Source organism: Rhinopithecus roxellana, chromosome 4, assembly GCF_007565055.1.
Source record: "Rhinopithecus roxellana isolate Shanxi Qingling chromosome 4, ASM756505v1, whole genome shotgun sequence".
Classification (NCBI taxonomy): Eukaryota; Metazoa; Chordata; class Mammalia; order Primates; family Cercopithecidae; genus Rhinopithecus; species Rhinopithecus roxellana.
In genome coordinates, this window is record NC_044552.1 from 32,886,145 (window position 1) to 32,905,495 (window position 19,351).

The 19,351-nt window shown below is 52.1% G+C and overlaps 1 protein-coding gene across 1 annotated transcript in view; it reads right to left on the reverse strand.

The window, feature by feature from the left end:
- Nucleotides 1–5,282: 5,282 nt before the first annotated feature.
- KCNK5 (potassium two pore domain channel subfamily K member 5) overlaps nt 5,283–19,351 on the reverse strand; it is a 41,077-nt gene continuing 27,008 nt past the window's right edge. The window contains exons 2-5 of the mRNA XM_010389726.2: nt 12,247–12,358; nt 10,953–11,119; nt 10,528–10,696; nt 5,283–8,081 (exon numbers count right to left, since the gene is read on the reverse strand). Coding sequence (XP_010388028.2) covers nt 7,198–8,081; nt 10,528–10,696; nt 10,953–11,119; nt 12,247–12,358 — 1,332 coding nt within the window. The 3' untranslated portion in view covers nt 5,283–7,197. The remainder of the gene's footprint in view (nt 8,082–10,527; nt 10,697–10,952; nt 11,120–12,246; nt 12,359–19,351) is intronic.

Sequence of the window (19,351 nt, forward strand, 5' to 3'; positions counted from 1 at the left end):
TTACATGGTAGTTAATAGCACAGGCCCTGGATGCTTAGGTTAGAACCCAGACTCCACCTCTAGCTGTTGTATAACCACTGTGAGCCTCAGCTTCCAAATGGGGTAAGAACACTGTTGTGGGATTACATGAGATCATGTGTATAATAAAGTATCCTGGGCAGTGCCTGTAAGCATCCTGTCAATGATAGATATGGCCATTAAGGTCATGCAGCTGGATAGTAGCAGACCCCAGGCTCCCCCAATACTGTTTAAACATAGCAGGGAGAACTAGACACCCTAAAGTAGAAGGGGCTTTGATATCTGGAAGGTACGAACTTTGATGTTGCATAAGGAAAAGAGCCCTGGGTGAAGGATTAGAAGACCTGGTGGCATTTGGTCTTAGTTCTGCCAATTATTGTGTTCGAGGGCAAAGAGTTTTCATCTCCAGGTAGTAGATGCTATTTGTGCCAGGTGGTCCAATCCCTCAGCCCACTTGGCATTTCACCACTGCTGTAGTATCACCTCAAAGTGCCAGGTGTCTACCTTTCTACCTCCAAGCTTTCTCCAAAGCCCGGCAAAGGTCACATAGCTCAAGGCGAGCTCAGCCAGTGTTCCAATTATCTATTGCTGTGTAACAAACCACTCCCAAACTTTCAGGATTATGAAAGCAATCCTTTTTTTTGCTCATGATTCTGCAATCTGCAGGCTGGCTGGGCTCCACTCTGTATGGCATCAGCTGGGCCTGCAGTGTTCAAGATGGCATCTCAGTAGGGCCAATTCTCTCTCCATGTGGCATCTCCATGGGCTAGTTTGGGCTTTTTCACAGTGTGAGTCTCAAGGTACTTGGATTTCTTACATTGCGACTGGCTTCTGCCAGAGCCCCAAAGTGGAAGCTGCCACGCTTTCTTAATACATGGGTTCAGAAATCACAGGAGTCACTTCTGCCATGTTCCATTGACTGAAACCGTCATGGGGGCAGCCCACATTCAAGGGGAACAGACTCCGCTTCCTGTTGGAGAGCGGTCAGTTCATTTTGCAGATGAGAATGTGAGTGGGGAGATACTGTCATAGTCATCTTTTGATAATACTGCCTGTTACATCCACATGTATGCGAGGAGGCTGGGGATGAATTTCGCTGGGGCCATCCTTAGACAACAAGGGTGGAATTGGTGGATAAATGTAGAAGGTCCCTGTCCTTCAGATGGACAAATCTGAGGTGTATTCTATAGGTTTTTCAGGGGAGGTCTAGTGGGATTAAGCCCCAGTTGCCCACAGTTGAACCAGCTCTAAAATGAACATGTATGGCCTTATTCCTCTTTCCCCATGTTTATCTCTACATCCCTTTCTGCTACTTCTTCTGACCATCTCCCAGTTCTAGCCTTAGGCCTTGCTTTCCTGGGAAATCAAACCAAAACATTTATTACCTCATTTGGAAAAGGCCCTTAAATTGAGGCCTGTAAAATATTGCACCTGGCTCCCTGCTGTTGAGTAATCCTACCCAGGAATGGGTGTGAAAGGGCTTTATGAACTGGGAGGCTGGGCCCAGTGTGAAAGATTGCTGGGCGCAGAGGTATTCCTGAGGGAACCTTGGGGACTGGGGAGCTGCTGGGATGGGAGGCCCAGCTCCCGGAATCACCTGGGTACAGTAAGAGGTGAAGATGGGAAGGTGGGGCAAATGGAAAAGGGGGTGCCAATGACAGTGCTCCCTGGGGTGGGGAGAAATAAGGTGTGCTGTATTCCAGTCCTGCCCTGCAGATTCAGGTGACTTGGCACAAGATAAGGTGACTCACCAGGCCAACTCAGCCTGCAACAAGGGCCCTCAAGATCATCCACCTGGCCTTGTGGGGACTCGCCCTCCTGGAGCAAGCCTTGCTCCCTGATTTGGCCTCTGCCCCAGGAAGAGAGGGATTGAATTACCAGTGGGAGAGGCCAGGACTCTAGTTCATTTACCCTCCATTTAGTGAACATGGAAAAGCTGGGCCCCTCTGCACTCTGGGCTCCCGGGAATCTGAAGGTGAACAAACTACTCCCTGTGCCCTTTAGTGGCTCCCAGTCAGGGGAGGAGGCGTGAGACCAGGAGGCAGGGAGCTGGAACAACATTGGAGCAGCTTGGTGAGACAGAGGCAGCTTGCTGAGGGAGGGCCTCTGGAGCACAGAGGAGGAGCACCTGGCCCAGAATCCGGGAGGGCTACAGGTAGTTCTGGAAGTCTTGCCAGAGAAGCTGACGTCCATATCTAACCCCACTAGGTCTCAGGACTTACCCAGGAGAGAGAGAGGAAGGGCATCAGGGCACAGGAAACAGCAAGGGCAAAGTGGCTGGAGCCCAGAGAGGTGGGAAAGGAGTGACAGGAGGCTGGAGAGAGAGGTGGGGGGTGGAAGAGCAATGGGGAGCCCCTGAGTTTAAAACAGAAGAGAAACGGGCCAGGTTGAGTTTAGGCTGCTGGCTCCAGTAATGGCCAGGTGAAAGGGAGTATTAGATGCAGGGAAACCAGCTGATGGGGCTCATTCATTCGTTCAACAAATATCTGTGGACCCCCTACCAGGTGCCAGGCCCTATGCTGTTGTGGGGGATTCAGGTGAGGGGCCGGGTGGCCTGGACCCTGGTGATGGGGCCACGATGGATAGACGGGACAGAGATTTTAGGGAGGGGTTTTCACTGCTAAACACATCCTGGCAATTCACGAGTTGTCATTGGTTCCTGGACCAGTTGTGCATATATTTGGAAACTGGGAACCTGTTATTTCAAGAATGGAGAGATAAATGGCAGAGCTGAGACCAAACCTCAGGGGCCTCATTTCTGGAGGCCCCACCCAGAGCTGTGCAACCCAGCCTGCCTGTCCTTCCCCGCCACTCTACCCCAGGCTTATGAGAGCTTCAGATGCAATAGTGGCTGATGATGATCTTGCCTGGCCCTTTCCAGCTGGGAGGTGAAACCCAAACATCCTGGTTTCTCTTCATCACCTCTGGCAGGGAGCTAAATGCCTCCTCCAGGATCATGGAGGAGATAAGAGGCCCAGCTGGGACCCCAGCGTCCTTCTGTGCTCTCCTCCCTCTCAGATTAGACTCCTTGAAGGGAGACGCTGCCTCCCACCTCCATCAGACTCTGGGTTCTCTGAAGATGTCTCCCCTGTCAGATCAGAAACTTAGAGGATAGAATGAGGAATGGGAATGCAAGTCAGGGAAGCTGCTTTGCTGCCAGTTAATAGTTGTTTCAGCTTGGAAAAAATCCTATATTTGCCTCAATGTCCTCATTGTAAAATGAGGATAACGGTACATAGTAGGTGCTCAGTAAACATTAGTGGAACAAATGATGGAGAGTCCAGGTGGTGCTGGTGGAGAGCTGGTGCTGGTTTACTAGGACAGTGGAGAAGCTCGCTGGGAACGGAGCCTGTGGAAGGAGGAGTGCTGCCCCCACAAGGACCCCAGCAAGTCGGCAGATCTCACCAATCCAGTTCTCCCTGCCCTGCATTAGAAATACAGCAATGACGGCCGGGCATGGTGGCTCATGCCTGTAATCCCAGCACTTTGGGAGGCCGAGGCGGGCGGATCACCTGAGGTCAGGTGTTCAAGACTAGCCTGGCCAACATAGTGAAACCCTGCCTCTATTTAAAGATAAAAAATTTAGCCGGGTGTGGTGGCTCACACTTGTAGTCCCAGCTACTTGGGAAGCTGAGGCAGGAGAATCACTTGAACCCGGGAGGCGGAGGCTGCAGTGAGCTGAGATCATGCCACTGCACTCCAGCCTGGGAAACAGAGTGAAACTCGGTCTCAAACAACAGTAACAACAACAAAACATCAATGACTTCAACAGAAGGCTTTCCCTGCTAGTATCATCTCCAGTGACTTCCCACCCATCTGGGACCCACTGGCCAGCCTTCTCCACTGCCCCCACTCCCATCCGCCCTATAGCTCCCCAGACTGTGATGGGATGTTCCCCATGCCCCCACCCTTTGCTTTAGCTGCTGACCCACCTCCCACCTCTTACTCAGAAAGCTCCTAACCCTGGCCACAGTAACCCAAGGCCACACCACCCAGTCTTGGGTCTGTGCTTTACTATCTGTGAGCACAGTTCTGCAAAGCTGTGCCCCAGTCCAGCTGGGCGCCCTTAGGCAGTCATGCTCCCTAAGCTCTCGTCTCAACTATAGATGGCCAAACAACCTGGGCTATGTTTGTCAGTGGGGTTTGTGAACAGGCCAAGTGCTGAATAAAGGCGGGGCTTACAGTGTTATGGAACTGTTATTGCCTTGAGGCTGAATGTGATTAAAGCAAAACTAGAGAACCTTGGACCTGTGTGTGATGGGGGCAGGAGATGGGTTGTGGGGAGCAGAGAGAGGGCAAGAGGGAGTGATGTTGGCAGAGAGGGAGGGATGGTGTCGTTACAGAATTGGCTGGTAAATACATATAATCCTTTGTAAACACATCCATGCCCTCATGAAAAATGTGGTTCACTACTGAAAGCTTTTTTTTTTTCCCAATGAACTCAGAAATCATCCTGTGTGGTGCTGAGCCCTGAAACGGTCATAGAAGGGGCCAGTCCCCAAACAGTTGAAGCCTGACAAAGCCTCCCTTTAGACAGATGGAGACAGATGCCCAGCTGAGCCTGGCTCCATTCTTCCTTCACATTCTTCCCAGTCCACAGTGCCCACGCTCAGGCTCTACATCTCCTGCCCACCCCTTGAGTTGAGAAGGCCTGAGCTTTGCTGAAGTTCTCTGGTCCACCTACCTGGAGACAGGAGCCCTTTCCAAAGATGCTGGGTGTGCCACAAAACCACAGGTAGTCTCTTTCATCTCATCACAGGTGGTGGAGGGGACAGGAGTTGGGCTGCCTGGGTTTGAATCTAGGTTCACCATTTTTACTGAGATTTTTGCACAACGCAACCTCTCTGTGCCTGTTTCTTCATCTATAAAATGGAGAGGTACTGCCCCCGCCTCAGTGCTCTTGCCAGGTCAAATGAGTCCACTCACATATTATTCAGTGCAAGCATTTAGTGCCTGACAAAGTGGTGAGTGACATGCGTTTGCCATGATCACTCCTGCCTCTCCCCTTGCTCCTCTGACTCCTTCCTGATTCTCAAACCTCTACTGCAATGTTCCTCCCACATCCTTACCTCCCCACAGAGGCCTGCCTCTCCCTGTTCTCTTCACCCCTTTTCATTCTTTTCTCCCCTCCAGACCATCCAATCCTCTTATCAGTCAGTCCTGAGTCCTCCTTATCCTCTGTGGATGCGCCCAGGCTCCCTTGCTGCTCAGATGCCAGAAGCCAACCCCTCTCTAACCTGCCCCCCACACAGCACACACCAAGCTGGCCTGTCCACCTCATGTTTTATTGTAAAAATGTTAAAATAAATTACATTTGACAATATTGCCAGTATGTACATACCGTGTGTGCAATGCCAGGACAACCAGCAACAACATGAGTTCATGAAAACATTTCACAGAAAAATACGAGGCTGTTCCTTTTCAGGCCCCTGCTGGGCGGCAGCCTCTGCAAACGGCTAGAGAAGTGGGAGTGTGGGCACATGCCCATCACTGTCTTCACATGTTGGGGAAGTGGGCTCTGGCCTCACCGTCCCAGAGTAGTGGGGCAAAGGGCAGAGAGTGAAGGGGGCTGGGTGGCTCTGATGACTTGCCTCCTGCCCGGCCTCCAGTCACCTGCAGTGGATGTCCCTTCCTGCCTTTGCTCACCTCAGTGTCCCTTCTCCACCTCTGCTTGGGGACATGGCCCTTGACATCATGGCCTTGGATGAGGTCACCAAGAAAGGCCCAACTGAGTTGCACGGCAGGAGGGCAGACACTGGACCTCCCAATCCTTACGACCCTGCTCTTTAACCGCTGGCTCTGAAGCCAACAACAGATTCCATTTATATAAAAACAGCAGTTTAAAAACATGAAAAAAAAAATAACAAAAACATTCAGGACACAGTGGGCCAGCCCCAGGGTGAACATCATGGAGAAGCCAAGAACTCCAGTAGCAGCAAGTCCTGCCCACCCCTCACCAGAGGGTCCAACCGTTTTCACATTATCTTTTGCTCCCCAGCCCAAATCCTTTCCTTTCCTTAAACACACACGGGTGCACAGGTGTGTGCGCGCACACACGCACTGCACACACACACATGCACATCAAACAGTAGCTAGAGAGAGGAGCTTAATTCACATATTTGACCATCGCCCATTTGTGGGCCAAGAGCAATTTGGCCTCACCCTACCTGGCCCAAGGGGGCTGGTGGGAGGGGGAAGTGGGCAGTGAGGTCCTTGTTCAGGGCACAGGGAAGGAGAAGATAGCAGGATGGGGAGTGCAGCTCCTCAGGCCAGGGGCCGGGGTGTGCAGTTCTCCGGCGGGCAGGAGGGGTAAGGGCAGAACCAGCCAGAGCTGAGCCTCACTCTTGCAGCTCCCTGGCCACCAGCCCTAGCAGTCCCGGCTTCCAGTAACCCATGCCCTGCCACTCTCCCTCCTACCACTCGGGGGCCCACAGAAAGCCTTGTGTCTGCCACTGCTTGACCTGAGACGGGGAACACGGCTTTGGGCTGGGCCTGAGTAGACCAACAAGGAGGATGAGGACCCCAGGCCCCAGGCCCACATGGGACTTGTTTCCAGGTCCCGTGAGTCAGGACTGTTTGAGCCCCTGCCCGCATCTCCTCACTCCCACCTCCAGCAGCCTCCACCCCACTACAGTTTGTAGTAGGTGCCCAACCTGACGGGCAGGCCCACAGCTGGGATGGGGGTGCTCCTGCGGAGGTACAGAAAGCACGGAAACACCTGACCCCACACACAGCGGTACCTCCCCAGACACTTCAGAGCTCCCTCTCCAAATGCCGAGCTCAGTAATGCCGGTAAACTTAAACAGCTGAGGCCCTGGGCCTCAGAGAACCGTGTGACACTCCAGCAAATGGTGGGGTGAAGACCATGCAGGCAAGGCCTCCTCAGGGTCAGTCCTGCCCACCTGTCCCACCAGCCTGCATGCCTTTGCATTGTGAGATACACCAGCCAAACTCAGGACAGACGCCCCCATAGCCAGGGTATGGTTCAGCTGGATAACAGAGGCCCTGTCCTGGGCATACATCTAGCTGGGGATGATGGAAGGTTAGGAAGGCCCCTGGCCCCCACTCCCAGTTCCAAGGCTGCCCCCCAACCAGGGCCAGGGGTCCTGGCCATCTCGGGACACCCCAGGGTGAGGGGGGAAGAGGCTGTCAAAGGTGGGGTGGGGAGCCGGCCCTGCCTCACGTGCCCTTGGGGCTGTTAGCCTTGTTGTACTCATTCATTAGCTGTTCGTAAGGCACGGAGAGCTCAGACTCAGTGCTGGTGAAGGTGGACTCGTCGGAGGAGGGGAACTCGCCCATGTTCAGGGGTGCCTTGGCTTCGGCCCCCTGCTGGGGGCTCTCCTCCCCTGCCAAGTTGTCCTCTAGCGAGGACTTGGAGGTCTCCTCGTCCGAGAGGCCAGCCTCCGCGTTCACGAAGGTGATGCTGGCGTCCTGGAAGATGAGTGGGTGGTAGTCCTGGGCGTCCCATGGCTCGCATTCCTCGCTGATGCGGTCCAGCTGGTTCATGAACACCTCGGGGGCAGGGGAGCTGTCTTCAGGGGTCCGTGCCACGGCCTCCTCATCTGGGGGCCTTGATACGTGGCCTTTGCTCCTCAGTGTCTGTGACACCTCTTCCAAGGTGGGCACCCGGTTCTTGGAGTAGACCACCAGGGGCACCAGGGAAGGGGGCAGTGCTGGGAGCCCACCGCCTTGAGGCCCCAGCCCTGGGCCCGGGCCCGGGCCCGGGCCCGGGCCCGTCTCCCCACCCCCGCTTGTCTTCATAGCCTTCTTCCCGATCTGCTTGATGAGGTCGTTGTAGGTCTCTTCCTTCTTGGAAAGAAAGCTGAAGATGTTGACGTCCTTGGAGGCTGCGCTTCCCTTCACCTGCAAGGCCTTCCGGGAGTGTGGGGAGCTCTCAAAGGACTCCTTCCGTCGTCGCCGCCGCTTCTTAATGGCTTTATGGACTTCCACAAACATGCTCACCTTCCAGTTGACAAAAAGGGACAGCCAGGCCAGCCCCAAGTAGATCCAGAGCTCCACGAAGTAGCGGTACAGGGCGTGGTAGTTGGCGCTGGGGTTCACACCTGAGCAGACAGGCAGTCCAGAGGTCAGAGAGTTAGCAGGGCCCAGGAAATGTGCAATGGCCAATGCTGTGTGATCTGAGCAGGAGTCAGGCCAGAGCACAGGATGGGGGTGCAGTGGGATAAAAAGGGGCCTGTTCTAGACCCTGGACTATCCCATCTTCCCAAAGGGCTTGGGCCCACTGTCATTCATGACCCCATCCCAGTATCCGGCCTGTCTCTGAGTCTTGGTTTCCTCAACTACAAAAAGTCAAGACAGGCCAGGCGCAGTGGCTCATGCCTGCAATCCCAGCACTTTGCGAGGTCAAGGCAGGTAGATCACTTGAGGTCAGGAGTTCAAGACCAGCCTGACCAACATGGTGAAACCCCATCTCCACTAACAATACAACAATTAGCCAGGTATGGTGGCAGGCACCTGTAATCCCAGCTACTTAGGAGGCTTGAACCTGGGAGGCGGAGGTTGCAGTGAGCCAAGATCACACCACTGCCTCTCTAGCCTGGGCAGTAGACAGAGACTGCATCTCAAAAAAAAAAAAAAAAAAAAAAAAAAAAAAAAAAAAAAAATTCAAGACAGTGACTCTTTGAAGGAAGCTAAAGGGGTTTTGGGGTACTGGCAATGTAACCAAAACACAGGTCAAGAATTAGTTCATGAGTATTTATTTGCCTTTCTGTTGATTCTTCTACCATCCCCAGCTGTTCTGTGTATACGGGGTACAGTTCACTTAAAAACTGAAAGGATGCATATTACACAAGGGAGCCCCCAGCACCCTCCAAGCTGGGGCTAGACTCACACTGGTGGATTACAAACAAGGCTGGTGGTTAGGTCAGGATGACCCAGGAAGCACCCACCCTGGCAGGAAATACTTTGAACCATTGAACCATTTTTATTTTCCTTGAAGGTCTGGTCTGCCTTCCTGACTTCCTCCTTCTGGCTTCCTCAAATCAGCTCTCCCTTGACCTGGAGGAGGGCTCTGTCTGCTCCACATCCCCCTCCTGTTGCAGGGAGCCTTCCTGGATTACCCTCTACAGCTCTGAAGGTTCTTCTACACTCCAGGATTATTTGAAATGTCTTTTACGACTACATGTACAGGCATGTTGACCCATATTCCATTTGCCCCCTTGACTAGATACAAGAGCAACTTACAGAAGGGACCTGGAGGAAGGGGGCTACCTCTTTCATCAGACTAGAGGTTCTTCTAGGTGCTGTCGCCCGGTTGCTTCTCCTCCTCTGACCAGGCTCAGATAGCAGGTGCCCTGAGTGGTTCTGTTAATCCTGCTCAAGGCTCTCAATCACAAGCAGAGTTTCATGATGACAGTAATGGGGGCACACACTAATATAGCCAGGCCCTGCCCTCAACACTCATGAATAGTTATTATTTTTACTAATTTTACAGATGAGAAAGCTGAGGCAGGGTTTGGTGTCTTGCTAGTGCTGAGAAAGTATGGCTAAATGTACATCTGTATTTCCCTAATACCAGAGGCATCTCCTTAGCCTGCTCTGGGCCTCAAGGGCTGGACAATGGCAGGGTTGTGCCTTGTCCAAATGTACTGCCCAGGACAGCAGGTCCAGACTTGCTAGGGTCAGGGGAGTGTTTGCGCCTCTCTTTCCTGTTCCTCCCCCAACTCAGCCAACTGCTCCCAAATGCCACATACATCAAGGACAAGGCTAGTGGTCTCCCACTGCCCTCTGGGCAAAAGGGAGGGGGTAGAGAACAGAGGCCTCTGGAGCAGAAGTTGAGGTCACTGGGGCGCTGGGTCAACAGGGTCAAACAGGGTGTCAAGAAGATTAAGAACCAAGATGCTGTGCAGGCCACAAACACAAGTTCGTGCATGGCTGGGGCCAGCTGGTGACAGGCCTTCAGACAAAGGGGCCCAAGAACCTCATCGCTTCCCTGGATTAAGCAGGGGAGGAGTAGGAGGGAGTGTCAGGGCTGGGAGCAGGGCAGCTGGGGAGAAGGCCTCCCTTGTCTTTAAGCTTGCTATAGCAGGAACAAAGCCCCAGGCCTCTGAGCCATGCCTCCAGGACAGCTCCCTCAGCTCTTGTGGAAGATGAAAGGCTGCTGAGGGCGTGGAGGGGGTGCTGGTGGGCTCAGGGGCTCCCTGGATAACAGGTACCAACCGTGCAGGCAGAAGGCCCTACTTGTAAGCCCTCCATGAAGCCAAGCTCAGGAGTCATGGGAGAACATAGGGAAAGGAGATCAGAGACTGAGCAGAGAGGAAAGGAGGAGGAAAAGTCACGTCTGAGAAAGAGAACCAGAGAGAAAAGAGTCTTCTGCCACTACTCCAGGTCTTGGTTTCCTCTTGCAACTGGCAGAGTGGGTTGACAATCCCACTGGGTAAAAGAAGTGCCCAGAACGTGGAACCCTACCACGGGCACCCCTAACATAGGTCCGCTGCACTGAAACCAAAGAAGCAGAAAAACAGGTGGGAGGCTGAGGCAGGGACTCACCAGCCACAAAGTCACCGAAGCCGATGGTGGAGATGGTGATGAAGGAGTAGTAGAGGCCCTCGATGTAGTTCCACCCCTCAGTCACCATGAACACGAAGGGTGGGATCACCAGGTGGACCAGGACGCCCCACACGATGAAGATGACTGTGCACGTGATCTGCGCCTTCCGCTGATGGGGAGCAGGAGGCCAAGTCAGACAACAGGGGAGACTTGGAAACCCAGCAAAGGCACCCAGAGGGCTAGGGAGGCAGCTAGAGGAGAGGCTAGCTGGGTACCCAGCCTGACCTAGGAGGGCAAGGAGCTGTGAAACTAGTCTCTTGCCATCTGTCCTTACATCCCTGGTCCAATTCCTGGAGCCTTCCTGTCCTCCCCTCACCTGTCATGGTTCCCCCATCTCTGCCCAACACCCAGGGTAGGGGACATACCAGACTCACGCCTCTCTTGGTAAGGAACTGCCCTAGTCTCTTGGCGCGTCCCCCGAAGAACTTGCCCAGGGCACTGATCCACGTCAGGCAGAGCGGCACCCCGAAGAGACCATAGAAGACGCAGAAGAGGCGACCAGCAGGGGTCTTGGGAGCCACATTGCCATATCCTGAGGAAGGAGAGAGTGAGGCCAAGAACAGGAGGGGTGGTCAAACCAGTGGGCCTTGCTTCCAACATACACACAGCCCATTCTCTAAGATAAACTGATACTGATCTATTATCAGTACTTAAGTAATAACATTTCCCTTGATCATACTCTGATCATGATCATTGATAAAGCAATTATGATGACATGAGCTGTATCTCCTCCATCATACAAGGAGCTCCCTGAAGGCAGGGACTAAGCCTGGTCAACAGGTCTTCCATTAGTCCATATGGTACCATTGTGCAAGTTACAAGACATGCTGTCTGTGTAGATTCCCCAGAAGCACTGTGGTAGATGGTCTCCAAAGATAGCCATCCTCAATTCCCTCCCTTCTTATGCAACTGTTCACACCAACGTGTTGTCTAATCCTCTTCCCTTGGAATCTGAGCTTTAGTGGCTTCACAACAGAAGCAGTCTAGGCAGCGGAAGTGACGCTGGACAGGTGAGGTCTAAGAAGCCTGCTGCTTTTCGCCTTGGTTCCCACATGCAGGTAGAAAACACATGCAGAGGCCTTAGTGTTTTCATCCCCAGCTGAGCTCCCAGCCAACAGCCAGCATCAGCTGTCAAACCTGTGATGGGAGGACCTATCTGGGCCATCAGATGAGTTTGGCTTTCAGAAGACTCCAGCCCAGCCATTGTTTGACTGCCACTGCATTGGGAGCCCAAGCAAGAACCGGCCAGCTGAGCCCAGTCAAGCTCACAGAATGGTGAAAGAGAAGAAGCTGCATTTTGAGCCAAACTTCTGGACTGGTTGGCTATGCAGCCTGAGAACTGAAACAGACACCCAGCTTAGTAAGTAGTCATGATCTGGGTTTCTGCAATGAGCAATCTGGTTAATCTCTTGCATGGCTCTGGCCATGAGGCTGTGTCACTGTTTCTGCTCAAACAGCCCAGGTCGAGACTCATGGAAACCTTCCCAGGCATGATCAGCACAAGGACTTACTAAATCCCTAAGAAAGTATCAAAAGAATAGCCTGCAACGGGCCTGATTATAGCCCCAGTAGGGCTGAGTGCCCAGAGTTGGGTTTCTAGAAAGGTTCTGAGGAGCTAGGGCATGGATGTATGTGTCCTACAGGTCCCAGAAGACTTACCAATGGTGGTGATGACAGTCGCTGCAAAAATCATTGCATTGGGCCAGTTCCAGTTGTTGAAGGTCTGGTTCCCTGTGATGGCCACGCCCTGTCCTGCAGCATCAGATACCACCTAAAATGAGAAACAGTAAAGGTCAGAGCTGAAGCCACACTTAACAGATGCTGACTGACAGAACTGCACTAAACTCCTTGTAAGCATTCTCATTTAATCATCACAATAAGAAGGTGGCAGTGTCTCCATGTTACAGATGAAACATTGTATAGAGAATCAGAGAGGTTACCTGATTTGCCCAAGGTAAAGATATGAACCCAGGCAATCTGGCTCCCGAGTTCATTCTTACACTGAGTCAATGATTCTCCAACCTACTAGCATGCACCAGGATCACCTGGAAATCTTGTTCAACAGACTGCTGGCCCCTACTACCCTGAGTTTCTTATTTAGGAAGTCTAGAAGGAACATTTCTAAATACGTTCCCAGGTGATGCTATGGACAGGGACCACACTTTGAGAACCACTGCACTAGATTATTCTGCCTCTCAAAAAAAGCATATGTGAGGCAGACACACACAAGGAGGTCCCGTGCCCCACCCAGCCCTCCATGGAGAGTGTTGTATCTGCAGAGACCAGGTCCTTGTTTGGGGTTGGCTGGGGAGGGGCCTCCCATATACCCTTCAGTCCACTGCACGACACCTGCTGAGGTCAGCTCAGTGCCCTGTTGACTTGTCCTCAGAGGGCATGCAAATCAGTAGGTCCTCCTTTCCACCAGCCTAGGACTCTGCCCTCTTCCCTACAGGCTCTTACTTCCCTCCTTTTCCTGTAGCCCTTTCTCTCTCTATCCTGGGCTGAGCAACTCTCTGGGAAGGGACAGATCAGAAGGTAAGCACATTTCAGGGTGACTCATAATTGTGCTATCAATCCCCAAAGAGCTTCCAGTAACTGTGGATAGCAAGTGAGAGGCCACCTGGGGATGGGATGTCCCCCTGGAGATTGCAGGGGGCGGTGGAGCAGAGGTGTGGGGAACTTATCTACTCTTGCAATACTGACAGCTGTAAACCTGTTTCCATCTGACTAGGCCTTAACTCTGCCATCACCACTGGCCTCAACCTATCTGTGGGGCTTTATCAGCTGGCAGGGCCTGTACTCTAAGAAGAGGCTCTAAATCTGGGGCTCCATGGGGCTCAGGCCCTCCACGGAGGGCCTAAAGATGGGTAGGCCATCCAGACCAGAAGCTAGGCATTCAGCCAAATTCCCTATAAAAACCAAGGACTGAGAACGAAGAGACAGAAGAGTGAGGGATAGGAAACAGAGGGAGACAGAAAAACCTTGTTTCTAACCTACCCAGGGCATGATTAAGGTTTGGTGGGAAAAAAGGGCATGGGTGGGTTGTTCTGAAGGAATGTGCAATTTGCAGAAGCAGCAGCCGGCCTGTGTAAGTGGATCTGCACACTCTGCAAAGAATGTTCCATGACGGCATGCTTGTCTGTCAGACCATCAAACCACACTGCTCACTGTCCTGCCTCCTCTGGCATTTCATAGCATCTCCAAGGCTGGGAAGGCTGTGCAGCATCAAAGTGGAAAGTGGGGCCCATCGCATCCAACTCTGGCCAAGGCAGCCCCTACCCTCAGAGAGCTCTCTGTCTAGCTGGCCAGACCATTTCAATGTGAAATGGCTAAAGGATATTCAGATACTAACAGGCCAACAGCAGAGCTAAAACAAATACTAAGGACCATCCAATGGGTTTCTGAAAACATCAAATCTGTTTGGAGCAAGAGAATGAGGAAGTACCAGGGTCACGTTAATGTTAAACAGATGGCAGAGAAAGCGGAACCACTCAGCTCTCCTTTGGCATCTACCTTTGTTATCTCAGATATCGATCTTCAACGGGACTGGCCCACAAGAAAAGAGTATCTAAGAACGTACAAGAACATCTTGAAATGATAATTGAATCACTGACCAAAGGTGAGTCTGCAGCACCACCTCTGGCCATCCCCCATGGAATCATGGGGAACAGGAAAGATGTTGGAAGACAAGCTGTTTCCATTTTTCACAAAAAGGAAAAAGGTGGATTCTAGAAATTCAGAAAACAAACCTGAACTCTTGCAAACTTCAAATTGGGGAGAGGAGAATGTCTGGAACATGCAGAAGAGGAAGTGGTGGGCACTAGAAACTAGCACAGATTCACCCAGAACAAGTCATGCTCAGCTAAGTGCATCTCCTTTTCAACAGGGTTGCACAGCCTTGAAGTTCTGTGGAATGGAATCCATCTAGATATCAGCAAGGCGGCTAACAGATGGGCTTAAAGAAACTCATGTGGACAAGACACAGAAATGTCAGTGGAGCCAGGATTAATTGGGTCCATTCAAAGGCAGACAAACAACCCCGGGAGGTACTGATCATTATCAACCCAGACTGAATCTCCACCATCATGCTTAAGGCCTGGCTTTCTTCAATATTTTAAACCACAGCACAATGAGGACAGAGATGGCTTACCAATCTCTGTCTGTGGATGCAATGCGCCGTGGATGCAAAATTGGGGATAAGGATGGGATGGGAAGATAGCTAACACACAGCAATGGCAGTATCAAGATTCAAAATCATCTGGCTGGATATAGGGGCCAAAATCAACAACATACAAGTATCTGCTTAAATGTTTAAATCTTATACTTTGGATTGGAAAAGACTGGTAAAAGTTGAAGGGAAAAGTCCCTGGATATTAGCTGACCATGAATCAACAAACACTAGGATGGCTGTCACAAGAAAAGTAAATGCAATCTCAGGCTATGTCAACTCCAGGTCTATCCAGGGCTGGGAGGTAACAAGCCCACTGTTCCTTGCAGGGTCAGGCCACATACGGGGCACCTTGTTTCATTCTGGGTGTCAGACTTCACATGATATGCTATCCAACAGACCAAAAGTCAAAGGGGAGATGCGGTGGCTGTTTTGGATAATGAGTCTACAAAGGGCTACTCCTTGTAGTAATCAATTTCTGATAATGCAAAGTATTTAGACGGGGGTAGCCAGTATCCATCAAGGGTGTTGTGGAAGGTATGTCTGGAACAGGGGTTCTCCACTGGGGTGGTAGTGACTTTTGGAAGTGTCTGGCAATGCTTTCTAAGGAGGAATGTTGCATGTGCCAGGCACTGTTCTAGGCAGTGAGGATACTACAGTGAAGGGACAGAATATCAGACCTCCTCATATGTTTATTCTAGTGGGTGATGGGAGATACTCTGGCATTGAGTAGGCAGGGGGCTAGAGATGCTAAATGCCCTGCAATTAGCAGGACAACCACACCTACAAGGCTAAAAATGCTCCCCCTGGGAAATACTAGCTTGCCAAAGGTAACCTGTGATTTGGGAATCATTTAGTAAGCTCTAAGGAGACATCAAACAAAAGAACTGGCAAAACAGGGTAACTGAAGAAGGCATTAAGTTTGGGAGTGGGGAGAGGTGGAAGAACTGGGCTTTCTACCCTTCACCCCACTGACCGTGTGCCCTGTGGGCACCAGCTCACAGCCTCAGGCCCTGGCTTATCAGGCAGCCACAACATTATGTGCTTTCCCCATGACTTCCAGTATCACTCTGTGGTTGCCCAGCAAGGGGCAGGCAAAGGAGGTGCTGGAGAGAGCCCCTAACTCCCTGGGGCTGCAAGCACTACTAATTCCTGGCAAAGACCCAGTGATGGCAGCGGAGAGAGGTTGGTTACCTGGCAGAACCGGGCTAGGTTGTAGACTGTCCGGTTTCAAGCCTGCAACTTCAAGCCTCCCCGCCTCCCTCTGCCTGGGTCTGCCTGCCCCTGGGCTGCCCCACTGACCCTTGCTGTTGCCTCCTCTGCTGTGGTTCCCAAGCAGCTGGCCTGGGAATCAGCTAAATCAGCAAAGTATTTAGACTGGGGTAGCCAGCATCCATCAAGGGTGTTGTGGAAGGTATGTCTGGAACAGGGGTTCTCCACGGGGGTGGTAGTGCCTTTTGGAAGTATCTGGAAATGCTTTCTAAGGAGGAATGTTGCATGTGCCAGGCACTGTTCTAGGCAGTGAGGATACTGCAGTGAATGGACAGAATATCAGACCTCCTCATATGTTTATTCTAATCGGTGATCAGAGATGCTCTGGCTCTACCCAAGTGCTAGTGGAGAGAAGCGGTACTAGTGCTGCTGTATGTCAGACACCCCTCACCGAGGCTTTTACACACGTTACCTAACTGGCTCTTCCTGTCATTCTGCCAGGCATCACTTGGCAGAAGAGGAAAGCCAGGCTCAGGGAACTGAGGTCTGGATGTGAATCTGGGGTGCCAGCTCCCTATTTCCAGCACGTGTATCTGTGGATACCTCAGTGATCATGGTTGGGATTATGCAGGAAGGCGGGGGGGGGGGGGGGGGGGGACTTTAATCGGTCTACCAGAACAGAAAAGCTGACCCAGGACTGAGGCCATCACTGGGTTAGGGGGAGGGACGTGGGAGAGCCAGGTAAACACCCTGTCAGACAAGGCGTCCCGTCCTCGGGGTTAGGGAAACAGCTTTCGCGGGAGGAGGCGGCCCCTGTTCACTGGCTGGATTCTTTAACTTGGCTCCCAAATTCACACGAGACAATATTTTCATTTTCCATACAAGCCTGGAGAGTGATGGGAAAAGGGGAGCCTGCACACAGCCCAGGCCCAGCGCTTGTTTGGGAACGGAGTAGAGTTCCCTGCCTCTGTCACCATCATCATAAAGCAGCTGTGATTACAGAGGGCTTCCTATGTGTCAAGAGTTGGGCGAAGCATTTTATGTGCCTTTAGCTCATTTAGTGAGGACAGAATCCTGCTGGGAAGATACTACAATTTTTTCCATTTTGCAACTGAGGATTTGAGGCTTAGAGGGGTTAAGAAAGTGCTAAAAACAATGAAGCCAGGACTAGAACCCAGGCCCATCTGGGTCCTAACTGCTGTTCTCCTATCTCCTGTCCCCATAAAGGCCACAGGAAAAAGGCCTGTGCATACTTCCACCCCCTTCCCACCAGCTGAAAAAACAGTCCCCTAAAACCAGTTCAGCCACTCTGACCAGCCCTCATTCTGTTGCTCCAGTGAGGAAACAGCCATGTGTGCCCTTGCCCAGAGCTTCAGATGGCCAGCTGCCCCAACCCTACCCTCCCAGGCGCTCGCTGTGCTGACTGAGTAATCTGGATTCCTAGACATCCCCTCATCTCCCAAGGATCTGAGGCTTCCCTGGGCAGCGGTGGGGCTTCCCCTTCCTGGAGAGAGGGATCTAGACTGGGCCTCTGGGACATGCTGCCCACCTACATGGGCAGGTAGGGCAAGGTGGGCGCTTCCCCTTTACAGGGTGGGGTAAGGGAAACCAAAGTCCAGATGTTAGCCTGTTGGGATCACAGTCATCTGGCACCCATAGAGCTACTCCGGGCCCTGCCTCCGGCTCTGCAGCCGCCATTGCTTTAGGGTCACGGGACTCTCTTGCTCTGCAGGACGCAGCCCTAACAATCTTCCTCGGTTCCAGCCTCTGCTAGACGCCTGGACTGTCAGTGGCTCATGGGTTCATGGGCCAACCTCCTTCACCATTCCCAGCTGCATCAATTCTTTTTTCTTTTTCCTTCTTTTTTTCCTTTTTCGCGATGGAGTCTCGCTCTGTCGCCCAGGCTGGAGTGCAGTGGTACAATCTCGGCTCACTGCAACCTCAGCCTCCTGGGTTCAAGCGATTCTCCTGCCTCAGCATCCCAAGTAGCTGGGATGACAGGCACGCGCCACCACGCCCAGCTAATTTTGTATTTTTAGTAGAGACGGGGTTTCTCCATGTTGGTCACGCTGGTCTTGAACTCCTGACCTCAGGTGATCCACCCGCCTCAGCCTCCCAAAGTGCTGGGATTACAGGCATGAGCCACCGCGCCCAGCTATCAATTCTTAATTCACTGTGTCAAAGCTCACTTGCCCCTCTGGAGGGACAGGAAAATCAGGCCCTGGAAAGGAAAATAGAGCTGATCTCCTTATGTGCATGGTGCTTGGTAATGCAGAAAGAAACCTATCATTCCTCTCACCTCCCCTCCCAGCCACCTTGTAAGGGATGTGGGCATGGCTTATTCATTCTTATTTCATAAATAATACATTGATATTTGAGCACTTATGAAGACAGGCACCTAAATCTAAGCACTTCACTTATCTCACAAAATGTCAATACCCTCTAAAGTAGATACTATTACTACCCCCATCGTACAGACGAGGAAACAGAAGCATTTGCCCAAGGTCACAGAGCTAGTTAGTCGTGGAGCTGGGATGAGGGCCCAGATGGCTCCTAACCTCTGCACTATCTAGAGATGGGGGAAAAGGCACACAGGTGGGCTTCTAGGTACAAGTGAAATGGCCTACCAGGCAAAATCCACAGACATGCAGAGACTCCCCTAGAGTGTCAGCTTCATGGGGACAGGGCCTTTTATTTGTTTTGTGTTCCACTGATGTATTCCCCAAACTTAGAACACTGCCTAGCACACAGTAGCTATTCAACAAATATTTATTGAATGAGTGAATAAATACATTTAAATAAATAAGGGTATATTCCCTGGCCTCAACTCACTTGTCCTCTAGTGCCCTCCAGCCCCAACCACTTCCAGCATCATTCTGCAGTTGGCTTTTAACTAAATTCATCAGTTAAACAAGGTGGAGGCCTGAAGGGAAAGAGGGCAGGAAGAAGAGGCACAGACCCCAGCAGCGGCGGGGCTCACAGGGCTGCTGAAACCACCAGCATCCAAGTGGTCTTGGGTTGAAGAGGCGGGGGCCGCCAGGCTGAGAGGAGAGGGCAGGGGGCCGGGAGCTGGGGAAGGGGCAAGGTGAGGGAGGCAGACAAGAGCCCAGAGGAGAGGGTTCAAGATGGGAGAGTCATCAGCAGTGGAGGGGGAGAGGTCCCTCAGGTGGCTGGGACTGTCCTTCCTGCAGGGAGGAAACTCCCTCGGAAAACTCCCTCGGGAAACTCCACGAGGGCAGTGGATGTACCGAGAGCAGGCAAAGGAACGGAAGAGTCAGTAGAAATTGCACATCTACTTCCAGCTAAAACCTGCCAGATGGGAGCAGGTTTTCAGCAGAAACCTCTGGGCTTCTGACTTTCACAGGTCTCGGAGCCCTGTCCTCA